We start from the raw sequence: 13,563 nt of genomic DNA on the forward strand, positions 1-13,563 counted from the left end.
TTTGCTTAATGTTTCACAAATGATTTAAACAATTTCCTAGCCTATCGGTCAACACGAAGCGAAAAAAGAACAAATTTCAAAAGGTGGAAGGAGTTCCTTCTCCAGCCTCGCGTTTAGGAGATTTTTGAGAAAAGGTGCTCAAGGTAAATTCTGATAACTTTTACTTGACGCTCAAACAAGCTCATAGGCATCACGTATACATACCTGTCTAAGTTCATAAATATTTCCTGGCACATGATTAAATGTATGCATATATGATATATGTATATATCATATATATGTATGCGTATATACATTATGTGTGTGTGTGCGTATGTGTGTATATATATGTACATATATATATACATGTATGTACATATACATATTTATGTATACACACACACACACATATACATATGTGTGTGTATGTGTGTGTGTGTGTGTGTGTGTGTGTGTGTGTGTGTGTGTGTGTGTGTGTGTGTGTGTGTGTGTGTGCGTGTGTGTGTGTGTACTCCTCTGGAATAGTACAGAGATTCTTGTACAAACAAAACATCTCCCCCCCTCCCCCCGGCCCTTCTGCTCAATCACGGGCATCCTTCACGACCTCCATGATCGTCAGCGGGAGTCCTACACAATGAAAGCATCCTGAAGGCAATGTCAGCCTCACGGGTATCCTGCGCAACTAGATCCTCTATGAAGGTCTGTTGATAGCCTGGCCTTTCCGTCCTGCTGACTTTATTTGCCTTTTGGTGTTATGGTTTGTATCGTTTCCCTGAAGAGAATTAGTTTGTTTTTCTTTGTCAGTTTTTAGAAATAGTTGAAATATTTTACGTTGCTCGTTCAAGTTTATTTCGAGAATAAGCTCATTGAGACTAGAATAATCTTAGAGAGAAATAGTAAGACGTTATGTACGTAGCCACGAAGGAAGCAAAGCAATAAAGAGAGAGAGGGAGAGAGAGAGAGAGAGAGAGAGAGAGAGAGAGATAGAGATAGAGATAGAGATAGAGATAGAGATAGAGATAGAGATAGAGACATAGACAGACAGACAGGGGGAAGAAACCGAAGTGGCACTTGGATAACGTATAGACAGAAAAAAAGAGAAAACTCTGGGCGTCGTATCACGGCCACTAAACATGTTTACCTCAACGAAAACAAGAGAAAGAAAAAAAAAACATTTGGTGGCCCGAGCACACGAGCCAGCGACGCATTAACCGGCCATGATTTTTCTTTCTTTCTCTTTTTCTTTTTCTTTTTTCTTTTTTATTTAGTTCTGTGGCGACGTACTCCCTTGCCCTCGGGGGGATCTCGTCTCCCGTTGACAATTTGATGCAGCGACGCTCGGTGAAAGCAAGAATTAGGGAGAATTACCGCAAACAAAAAGGTAATTTGGTCACAGTGCGTCAGGCAGCCGCCGGGGCGTCACAAGAACAGACCGCCTCGCTGTCAACTATGAAACCCGGAGTTAACAGCACCCTTTGCCACGCGGGCTGTCTTCCCGTCCTGGTGTCTTTGACCGTCTCATACTCCTTATTTTAAACTGCGTAACATCTATAAACTCTCTTGGATGCCCTGGTGGCGTCTTATCTCCGAACAAAACAAAAAAAGTTGAGAAATGGCGCGCAACAATATAATGGCCGCCTCGATTGTCTGGCGGAATTGCTTCAGAAGCTTCCCCATCAGTGTAATCAGTGATGCTCTTCTTCGTTTGTACTGTTGCGTTGAAATCACCCACAGTACTAGGCATTCGTTTAATACAAGGCCTCGTGCTTTACCCACAATGAATAATACAGTACACTCACCACATATACATAGTATATATAGACGGTTACGAAAAAACAGTGCGACGTAGATTTTGTCTTATCAGCGGATGTGTCCCTTCGAACGCTTGATTCACGCGCCATGTAAACAGATGGGTATTTCATCAGTGAAATTATTTAATTTATACAATGAAGGGCGTTTTTCTTCGTCGAGAATACAATATGAACATTTCGTTCTCATAAATTAGGGATGAGAATGATACTGCGAATTTCCTTATTACCATGAGACACAGCTCTTGTTTTTAATAACTTACTCTCAAACACGATTATACTCAGCAGGGAACATTCTCACCATTAACAATCATAATCACAAGCAGTTTAACTCTCTCTAAACACGCCACACACAAGATACTCAGTATATCAACAATCCCGTAAGACAATATATATATATATATATATATATATATATATATATATATATATACATATATATATGCATATATATATATGCATATATATGTATGTATATAAATATATTAAAAATACACTCAATATACCAACGATACCCTGAGACAAGAAATCAGAACGCCCGCGAGCCCCAAACCTCGCGGATGAAAGTGAGTCAGAGCTCGAGCATGTCCGGGGTCTGAATGATAATGAAGAAGAAAAACACGGAGTACCCCTCGTCACCTGTCCTTGAGGCGAAGCAGCGAAGAGGGAATATTCGGGCGGGAGGGCTGGGCAGGGAGGGAGCGAGGGCAGGAGGGCACCGGGAGAGGAGACCACAGAACGTACCAACGCTCTTGCATCATAGCCACATCCGCGGGATTTCCTCCCCGTGAGTCATTCGGGGCTGGGATAGACCTACCCAGTGCTGGTCGTACCTCAGGTCTCGGTCATGAAAGTACTTTATTATAATAGCGTAAAGTATGACGAACTTTTAGCACATAAACTATTTTGACATCAAATTCCCCAAGAAAATAAACAACACCTTTATTTTCCTTCTGTATTCATCGTAATATGCCAGAAAAAAAAAAGTAAATTCATCCGTTCAGTATGTGAATCCTGTCGAAATTTCGCTTTTCGCTCGGGGTGCCAATGCTGTATCGATTCCTTCCCTCTCGCGTGGCAACAAAGACTTTCTTTCGCCTTCACTTTCCCCCGAGTTCGTCACAAAGAGTTTTGCGAAGTCACCTCCATACCTTATTATTTTCGCCGATATACGGAATAGCACACAGTCCATTTCAAGGTCTTGGAAACAGAATAACGGAAATATATGACAATGCGCTTTACATCAAGCAAAGGTTATTCATTTGACTATCATGGGTAGTATTTCTTAGTCCCTCCCCACCCTCCTGGTCTTGCCTGTATTTTCTCACAGAGGAATATTGTTTAGTAATGCTAAATTGCTTAAAAAAATACATTACTGCAACGAATATGGTCAAAGCAAAGTCATTTGAAAAGGACTAACAGTGATTAACCCTTAAGGCGAATAGGAACAACTTCCAAGTTAACTGAAGCTCAGCCAGACTGGAAAGGCTTTGTAGCAATATCTTGTTTTGCAGGTATTCTGCATCTCTCTATCAGTTCATGTTTTTTTGTTTTTTTTTTTTCTATCAACTTATCTTTCTCCCTATTTATCAACTAATCTATACATATAAACCGTAACTGTAACACTTTCTCTGTTTTTCACTCGTTCCCTTTCATTCGACTTTTCATTCCCGCTTCATCTGTCTCTCTAGCAGTTCTTCTCCCACTCTTTCTCTTATTATAATTAATTACAAACCAATAAATATATAGATAGATAGACAGACAGACAGGTTTATAAATAGATATATCTCTGAAACCAAACGCCATCTCTCAGAAAACGTTCATGAATACTCGTCGACCTTCAACCAAAAACGGGCGTTCCAGGCGTATGAGTAAACGCGCGTTGAGGGGACTATGGCGTCATATTATTGTTGCGTCATTGCGTATATGACGTCACTGCACTGTCCTCTTCCGCCAACTTCCTGCCAAGTTGCCAGTTGACAGTCTCTTCAGGAAAGTTTGACTACGAAGGGCGGCCTTGTTCGAGAGGAATGCAACCTCGGAAGTATTTTCTACGCGTGTTTATGATCTTGCTAAATACGACGTAGGAAATGTTATTAAAATAAAAAGATTGTAAAGGAGGTTTATTCTCTCAAAAACAGGTTATGTTGTGATAATTAGTCTTAGGATGAATCTCTAAAATCATTGAATTATCACATGATGAGTTATTGAAACTGATCAAAATCACTCAAAGAAATCAATGTATAGATAGAGAGACATATAAAGGCATATGTAGATGGATTGATAAGCAAATAGATAGATACATACATAGATAGATAGTGTAAATGTATGTGCATACATATCTATGTATATGAATAATATATATGTATGTATGTATGTGTGTGTGTATGTGTGTGTGTGTGTGTGTGTGTGTGTGTGTGTATGTATGTGTGTGTGTGTGTGTGTGTGTGTATGTGTGTGTGTGTGTGTGTGTGTGTGTGTGTGTGTGTGTGTGTGTGTGTGTGTGTGTGTGTGTGTGTGTGTGTGTGTGTGTGTGTGTGTGTGTGTGTGTGTGTAAACAACGAGTAAGAACATATTCAGGTCTTCCGAACACCAGAAATGCCCATTGTATGCCACTGATAATAAGCCTTGATAAGACCACTGTCATTATCATTACTGTAATTAGAAAAATGTGACTCAGGAAATACTCGTTGATATGTTGCAATGATTAAGTGTGGCTATTTTACGTCCCCTGTACTTTTATTTTCTGTTTCACTGACATTTTCTCTACATTTGTTTCAGTTCATTCAATAGTGTTTGCGCTCCATAATACTGGAACGAAATCCTTACACAAATTCGTTTATCGTGGAAATGGATTAAACAAAAGATATTTTTATATTAAAGGATTTTTATTATTAAATATAATTCACATCTGGTCATAAAATTATGTAAGAAAACTTCTAAAGTTCAGACATATATAATTATTCTAAAAAAATGTAAAAATCGCATAGGCCTATCTCTCTTTGTGGGCTCCGAATCTAGCATAACGCAGCAAGTGCAACTTTAATCCTAACCCTAAACAGTCTTATATCTTCATAAAAATACTCTATTAAAGGGACACGTGTAACATGGTTGTAGTTGATGCATCAATATCAAAATATACACAAAGGAAGAAGAGAGAAAATCTGAGAACCTAGTATATACACCTATCTATGTACACGGAATAAATGACTCAACAAGTCGGCAGCACCTGCAGGAGACATGAGACGCGAGGCATTCCCGCGTCGAGTCCCCTCTACTGGCATTATGGAATATCTTTGGCACTCTAGCAATGAAGTCTGACTTCTCTGTGATAAACTCTTCCAGCAGTGAACTCTGGCGCGGCAAATGCAGGCCGAGCGTCTCTCTGCCTCGGGGAAATGCCTCGCACTTGACTTTCGACTCTCATGAATCATTCCTGAAGCTAACGGCAATGAATACCTGGACCGAGGAACCTGCGCAACCGCTGTGCCGCCGCGCAGCCGGTGCCTTCGGATTGAAGGCGGCCCGCAGCCACAGCGCCTCCCTCAGGTCCCGTCGCGTCGCAGGTGGAATGAACACTTCTCGCGGAGGGCAGCCCAGCCTCCCCGGACGGCCGTCGGAGGCAAGGGCGGCCTCTCCGGCGCCTAGACCTCCGTGGGCGCCTTCAGCGTGTTGGCCCACCCCACCTCGTTCATGCTGCTGGTGGAGCCGGGGAGAGGCAGCTTGTTGGTGGAGTCGTGGAGGCCGTGGTTCAGGAACTGCTCCTCGATGTTTGCGCGCACGATCGAGGACTCGTCGTCGTAGCCGTCGAGGGGCGGCGCCGTGGCGCGGCCGTGGCGACCCATCTTGTGGATGCGGTGCAGACTGCGCCTGCTCCTGCGGCGCTCCTCGCACACCTGGGGGGGGGGAGGAAGCAGGTCAGCATGACCTAGGCTGGACACGGGCGTCTCCACCCGTAAGGTTATACACTCACCCCCTCGTAAGCTGTTCAGAATCTCAGTCTTAAACGGACACGGACGCTCACCTTGTACGTGAAGATGCCCCCAACGAGGCAGAAGAGGAGCAGGATGACCACCTCAGGCCAGCGTCAGCGCGATTCCTATCCACAGGAACTGTTGGTCGTAAGCCTGAAATCGAGAGGAAAGTGTCAGTTGCGAACCTGACCTTCCGCTGACGCCGCGGCCTTTCGGCTGACGATCATGCTTTTTGTTTCCGCTCCGTGAGTCCGGGCGGAGTGGGTGGAGTACTCCTAATGGCGCAATTATGTATGTTTAAGTTGCAGTAAATTCATCCAGACAAAAAACAGCTTTTTTATCTTTAATTCTTATTCTTTTTGCAAGTTTATTTGGTGGCGAAAGTTTTGATCCGCCACGGACACGGGCTTCTCTCGTAAAGCAAGCTATTATATTTCCTCATTTCCTTATCATAGAGAGAAAAATAAAAAGCAGAGCGAGGGAGAGAGAGAGAGAGAGAGAGAGAGAGAGAGAGAGAGAGAGAGAGAGAGAGAGAGAGAAGAGAGAGAGAGAGAGAGGAAAGAGGAGAGAGGAGAGAGGAGAGAGAGAGAGAGAGAGAGAGAGAGAGAGAGAGAGAGAGAGAGAGAGAGAGAGAGAGAGAGAGAGAGAGAGGCAGACAGAGAGAGAAATTAAAACAAGAGAAGAACTCAAAGTGACCGAACCTAAAGCAAGAGGACCTCTTGGACTTACCGGCCTGATGGTTCTCAGATGATCGAAGTTCTTGAGCCTGATGAGCCACTGGCTGAGGAAGTACACGTTGATTCCCAGGGCGCCGAAGGCCTTGATGAGCCAGCACCAGGCGAGCCACGGCTTATGCTGAGGAGACAGGTGGCTCACGTTACAAGGAAATCCAGAGCTAGGGTGCATTTGCATTTCCTTCATGGTTTGTATCATCGAGTGACGCAGTGGAATAATAATAAGAAAAAAAAAAAAAGAGGATAATGCTCTCTCATGTCACGGTGGCTTCTGGGCTAAGCTCTCGGGCAGAACGGTCACGATTCTGCGGCGGTGCGTGGGAGTCGAGGGTGGGTTTGCGTGTTTGTGCGCGTGTCTCGTTTGTATGTGCTTGCTTCTCTGTGATTGTGTTTGTTCGTGTGCGCGTGTCTGTGTGTGTGCGTGTGTGTTTATCTACATCTATACACGAGCACTGATATCCTTTCCTGCCCTCTTATATATATATGTCTGTTTATATCTATGCATAAGTTTGCATGACTCCACGTCTGTTTGTGACTCTGAGCCTGTGTGACTGCGTGCAGCCGAGCGATGTAAACACGAGCGTACTTACCCTGACGAGAGCAACGATGTAAATAGCAGCAAAGATCGGGGTCACAGCACCTTCCCCGATGCCGATGTAGGTGCGAAGGGTGTACACTGAAACAAACAAAATCCTTACCAGTTGCGTCGGAAATTCATCACCAAAGCACCATTGCCCATTTCTCAATCAAACTCAGTATGATTCACCGTAATTAGAAGATAAAAAAACGATAATGATAAAGAGTATTTATAGCTCAAGCCACGCGATCAGAACTTTATAAACAAAGGAACGAATGGATAAAATATACATATGAATAGACAAAAGTTTTTGTTGTCGCCACTATTGTTGCTTTATATTTTTAGGAGGGTTATGTTTTTGTTGCTGTTGTTGCTATTGTTATCTTATGGTTTGTTTGTTTTTTTAGGGGGTCACAATCTTAACTTACATTGCTCGTAGTGATATTTCTCTGCGTGGCACTCGTCAATGGGCAGCTCTCTGGGGCACAGATAGAAGTAATAGGACACGAAGCGGTACCCATACCAGCCTAGAGTTGTTAACCCTTGGATCTGCAAAGGAAAGGGGGAAGTTTTAGCGTTGTAGAGTGCGGGGCTGGGAATCAAACACACACACACACACACTCACACACACACACACACTCACACACACACACACACTCATTTTCTGGTAATAAGAGACCAGGAAACAATGAAACCGAGATGCAAAACAATGGATGTTAACCTACGTGTTTTCTCTATTTTAACTGTGTATGATGTCAGAGGTGTATATTTATCAAGTATGTAACCAAATTTCACTTTCCAAGTGTTACGTCTTTCTTATTTTTTTCTTTCTATGTAAGAGACCTTTATATGAGACAATGTTTCGTTTTGTTTGTTGTTCATTATTTATATATATGATATACATATATATACATATATATATATATTTATATATATATATGCATATGCGTATGTATATTTATGTGTGTGTGTGTGTGTGTGTGTGTGTGTGTGTACATACATATATATAGATAATTTGATTTATATTTACTCAAGAAAACATCTTGATGAAACTTACGATGTCCATGGCGGCCAAGATGATGCCACACGATATTATGGCTTTTAACGAGCACATTTTGCTTTTGTCCTTCACGCTCTCTGCAGACCTGGAAGGAGAGGATGAAAACTGTGAGAATTTACAGAGAAATTGGTAGACTCTTGGCGACGCCGAAAAGAAAGATATTTCGCGTGTGAAAATCGCCGAGGAGAGAAATGGCGCCAAAAAGGAAAACATGGCGCCTTCCAGGGTCACGAAGAGCCAATCAGCGACCGAACTGAGGATGACGTCATCATCAACTCCCAACAGTACTCGAGGAGAGATTACGTCCCACGAGAACCTTTCAAGTTCCTTCTTTCGTGCCCTTCGCCAGGTTATATCCCCCCTCTTGTCTCCTCTCTGAAGTCCCCTTAATTCGTCTTAATCCCTTTACCCCCCCCCCCCCTTTGTAGACCTTCCTACCCCCCTCTACACCCCCTTCCCCAACCCCCCCTTTACACGCCCTCCCCCATTCACCCAGGGCCCTCCCCTAACACCCCCGGGCCCTCCCCAGCCTTCACCCGCGCGGGCGCGAGCGGAAAGTCAGACCTGGAGGAACCTTGGCATCCAGCCCCCTTCGAGAGGACATTAGGAGCTCTAATAGCGTAGATCCTGAGGGAGGGAAGGAAGGAGGGGGGAGGGGGGGAGGAGCAGGAGGGAGGGAGGAAGACGGGGATTATTACAACGGAGGGAAAGATGCAGGTCAGGGTGAGGGCTCGAATTTGCTCACTATAGCAACGACGTGTCCTCCCGTCTCTCTCTCTCTCTCTCTCTCTCTCTCTCTCTCTCTCTCTCTCTCTCTCTCTCTCTCTCTCTCTCTCTTCTTCTTCTTCTTCTTCTTCTTCTTCTTCTACTTCTTCTTTATCTCCCTCTCTCTCCCGACGCGCGACTGCAACGCCGAAGAGATGGCTGGCGGAAGCACGCTTGGCTGAGACGAAGGCAAGAACAATGTGATTCCCTCAGATGTTGGTTGATTCAACCAGGTTACAGTCTAGCCCCGCTATTCGCCCCGTGAACCTCGCTATTCGCCCTGTGATTTGAGTCGTTCTTGCAGCCCGCGTTCGTGTCATGCTTCGCGATGTTTCGAACGCACTCGCATAGCGCAAATTGTGGCCGTTTTGCTCATCATTCTTTTCGGTATGTGTGTGTGTGTGTGTTTGTGTTTCTGTGTTGTGTGTGAGTCTGCGTTATGTGTGTGTGTGTGTGTGTGTGTGTGTGTGTGTGTGTGTGTGTGTGTGTGTGTGTGTGTGTGTGTGTCCACGCGCTATTAGCGTATTTTAACAAACGAGATGGAATTTCTTTTTCTCAGCATCTTCCGTTAGTCTCTCCGTGCACCAATTCCCTCAAGATGAAAGGAGAGAAGAATATAAAAAAAGAAGAAAATGCGAAAAATGGAGAGAGAAAAAAAGAATGATAATCATCCGCACTTCGTACCGGAAACTCATGAGGACTTAATATCGGCTCTTCGTCCGAAGGTCGAATATTCCAACGTGTTTATTTTCTGCCGAGAAAGCCTCGTAGTGCGCAGGAATACCCCCCCCCCCCCCCATATGTCACTCGAGTTGAAAACGAAGGAGAGAGAAAGAATCCTTCTTGGGCCGCCCTTGAGGAACGCGCCTTTTCTTGTCTTTTTTTTCTTTCTCTTTCAATTTTGTTTGGATTTTCTCTCTCTTGCGCCTTTCTCTTGTTTTCTCTCTTTTTTCTTCTCACCTCCAATTTTGTACGAATTTTCTCAAGTTCCTCCTCTCCCTGTTGCGACCTTCCCGTGGCGGGTGGAGCCGGAGGGCTTGCAACGCTCCCAGGGAGAGAAAACCATGTGAAAGGTCGAGGAGGCGGTTTTTGTTTATATATAGAGAGAGGTTTCTTCCGCCATGCAACGTGGTAAGTCGTTTGTGGTAAGTGTAATGTTCGCAATTAAAAATAGACGTAAATAGCAGGAGTAACAGTGGCGGAAGTAGTAGTAATAGTAATGGCAGAAGTGCGCTAGAGTTAATAGAGTAAAAATAGAATTAATAGTTTGATAGTCACAGTTGTAGTGGTGTAGTGGTAGTGATAGTAGTAGGTGTGGATGTTGCAGAAGTGGGAAAGTGATATAAGCAGAGGAGACAGAAACTGCAATATTAGAATAACCTTAGTAGTACTAGTAATAATACTATTAGTTGCGGAAGTAGTAGTATTGATAATAGTCGTGCTAGAAGGCAGTTGCTATTAACCCATTCGCCCAGGATTTATGTTCTGTCCCCTGTAGTTTTTGGTGAATTTTGTTCCATATAGATGGCTCCACATGTGCTCAGACGGCAGGGAGTCTATCAGTAGGACCTAGTTACCAATCCTGATTTCCCCATTCCTTGAATTGGAAAGTATCAATACCATTGCTATCGATACTGTTATTATTGTTATTGACGTTATGATTATTAATTTGTCATTCAAATATTTTAAACAATGAAATGATACAAAAGTCCCTTTCTTAAAGTGAAAGAAAAGGGTAAACAGGTGAGATAGGTAGTTTCTAATAACTGGCTATTTGGTGATTAAGAACTTGTAGAGCCATCTATGTGTAAATACAATAAATAAACGTGTATTACAGTAGGCATGGCATGTGTTCTTGCCACATGGGGCTAATGGGTTAATATATAATTCCTCGATAACCGCTATGGAGAGCAACAAATAGTAGTTGCAACACATCACAGTTTTGCTAAATCCTTCGCACCAAAAATATCACTTGGAAAGTACTAAAGCGAAACAACTATTAGTACGAGTGTTCAAGCTGCTATCATTACTAGGACATTATTATCCTCACCTAGTTGAAGATAATTCTAGGAGTTCAACCATGAGAACCACAGGTCCTTAAATCGTTTAATCATCTGTAACATTAAACATTTCCACGAAAGGCTAAAGGCAGTAAGATCAGTTTCAAGAAGCTCCATCTACGCCTTTTGCATTATCCTTATTAATTCTGTTTGTTTTGTTACGTCTCGGGAAGATCAACCTGTTGGCTCCCTTGTCTTGTTAACAGCCCAAGGACCGTCACTGTCCCTATGCAGTACCAAAAACTCGTGACTAACTAATAGTTTCTCACGAAAAAACACTTGAAAAAAAAACAATAAAACAAACCGAAATAAAAAAAATCACTTGAAACCATCAAAATAATTTTAAAGCAACAAAACACAAGCGCCTGAGTCCCACTGCACAGGGAATCCAACACTCACGGTGAGGCCGGAGGGCAGGAGTGGCGTGCGAGCGTGGTCGTGTTATCCGTTCGAGGAGTCGAGGGAGCGCGAGAGGCCGCGAGCGTCCAGTAAGGTCTGCGGGCCGAGACTGTTCCGCGACGCCGTCCGCACTGGGTTAAGTCCGCACCGCGCCGCCGGAAGCCTCGGCTTGAGTCACCCTCGTTTCTTGGGACTATCGCGACGCTCGGCGACAGCGCAAGACAGTGCTACACGCGGGTCGGAAGGGCTGAAGCGTGCCGGGTTGAGGTGGGCTTTTCGACTCTATCGCCTCGAAGGCTATTTCTCCCTACGTAGGGATAGGTTCGAAGGAAGGGAGGGAAGGAGGGGGGGGGGGTTGTCGTATATATTCTGAATGCGTGATTTTTTCTCCTTTTTGGACAAGTAATAATAGTCGTTGGCACTTATGTAACAAGTACCATCGCTGAGGCAAGGCAAGGTAGTGCGATCTCACGCTCGGCGAGTTTGAATACTTTTTTTTTCTGGTATTTTTTAATCGAAAAACCAGTCTTACGAACGGGGTTTACGCTCAGGGAGGCAACACAGTGCCATCCCATTCCGTATCCAGATAGAGCCTCTTTATCCAAACCGTGTGGAGAAACCTCTTACTATTGTGATTACTCCCGCCATAAGTGCGTGTTAAGAGGGGTCTTCTGAGGGCCAAACAGAAGAGCAGAAAGCTGTTTGTTTTAGAGGTAAATGTATTGAGTATATTCGCATTTGTCTTTTAATGGAATAAGTATCACGCACAAAAAAAAAACATACAAAAAAACAAAAAAACTGACGAATATACTTTCCTTTTCCTCCATTTTAGCCTTTTAACGAGTAGGAAAATTACACAAATACGGATTATATACCACTTAGAATGCCATAAATCTGATACTTATGACTGTGCTGTTAATCCCTTGAAAGCAGCAATAGTCATTTTTATCATTATTGATGAACCTCAGTGGTACTGCCATACTGAGATTAATAAGTGCTACTGATAAAAACGATTAGTAATAATGATACACATGTTAATAATTATGATGACATTGACGATAATGACAATAACAGATCCACTGAAGTAGCGACAATACCAGATTTTATCATTGTAAAAAGGATCATAAAATGAAATCAGAGACAAGGATTTAAATAGATTGACGTGACCTATTCTAATCCCAATCTTCTTACACATTGAGCAGTTAATATTTGGCAGTAATAGCGATTCAGCAATAATTAAAGTAGCATAATAATATTATAGTAATGATAAGAATAATAGTAAAATTACTAATACTAATATATGATGATAATGATAACCATAATAATGAACATGTCAGTAGCTTTACTGAGAGTGATGCTAATAACATTAACGTTGAAGGAAAGGGTAATGATAAAAATGTAATCGTCATCAAATCATCAAAAGGATAAAAGAAACAAAATCCGCAAGTCTGTTTAGGAGAGAGCGTGGGAAGGTGTGATTACATGCACGTCCACGTCTCCTCTTGACATCGCGTTTGGACATCTAGAGCTCCTGCATTTTATGAATGGCCGGTCGTTGTCTGGTTTTCAGCTGAATGAAATTCTAGTGTGATTAGTATTTTCAGTCATTGGCTTAGATCATTTTCTCATTTTGGGTCGGAAGGTAATCTAGTTTTTGCACAAGATATTCCACTTAAGGAGTCGTTTCTTTATTTCCAAAGAATATCGTAATTTTAATGGTAACTAATGGTTTTAATTTCAAACTACTGGCGTTCTTCTAAGACGGAATCCTAATTCCGTCCTGAACATTCTACACTATAATTATTCCTCACATGGAAAGGCCGGATAAAGTATACATTGCTATGCTAATCATCCCTTGGTCACTCCAGGTGTGAGCCGGAGGACCAGGACTAAACCAAACATGCTAGTCCTGGTCAGGGAGGGTTGTTATATATCTATATCAATGCGGTATTGCATTACTCCATCTTTCTTAATCATCCCTCACACTACCCATCCATTCTCATATCTCCCAAGTAACTCGAATAGATAACAAAATAGATAACAACCCAATCCCAGATGCGACAGTCCAACCCGCTAACAGACTTGCCGAAACAACAAGAACATAAACCAAACTAAGCCATTCGCCCGGGTTTGACATAACCTGACGCCACCTGGACCTCCGTTGACTCAGTCCGCTGTCATATCTTCCCGGAGTCCGCTTCGAGTCA

General features: G+C 43.1%; 1 protein-coding gene across 1 annotated transcript in view; it reads right to left on the reverse strand.

Moving 5' to 3' along the window:
• Nucleotides 1–4,656: 4,656 nt before the first annotated feature.
• The window catches only part of LOC125040486, a 65,417-nt gene continuing 56,510 nt past the window's right edge, over nucleotides 4,657–13,563 (reverse strand). The window contains exons 5-11 of the mRNA XM_047635038.1: nucleotides 11,357–11,583; nucleotides 8,130–8,217; nucleotides 7,501–7,621; nucleotides 7,086–7,171; nucleotides 6,491–6,616; nucleotides 5,812–5,914; nucleotides 4,657–5,683 (exon numbers count right to left, since the gene is read on the reverse strand). Coding sequence (XP_047490994.1) covers nucleotides 5,864–5,914; nucleotides 6,491–6,616; nucleotides 7,086–7,171; nucleotides 7,501–7,621; nucleotides 8,130–8,217; nucleotides 11,357–11,583 — 699 coding nt within the window. The 3' untranslated portion in view covers nucleotides 4,657–5,683; nucleotides 5,812–5,863. The remainder of the gene's footprint in view (nucleotides 5,684–5,811; nucleotides 5,915–6,490; nucleotides 6,617–7,085; nucleotides 7,172–7,500; nucleotides 7,622–8,129; nucleotides 8,218–11,356; nucleotides 11,584–13,563) is intronic.

The sequence above is a fragment of the Penaeus chinensis genome, chromosome 29 (assembly GCF_019202785.1).
Source record: "Penaeus chinensis breed Huanghai No. 1 chromosome 29, ASM1920278v2, whole genome shotgun sequence".
Taxonomy (NCBI): Eukaryota; Metazoa; Arthropoda; class Malacostraca; order Decapoda; family Penaeidae; genus Penaeus; species Penaeus chinensis.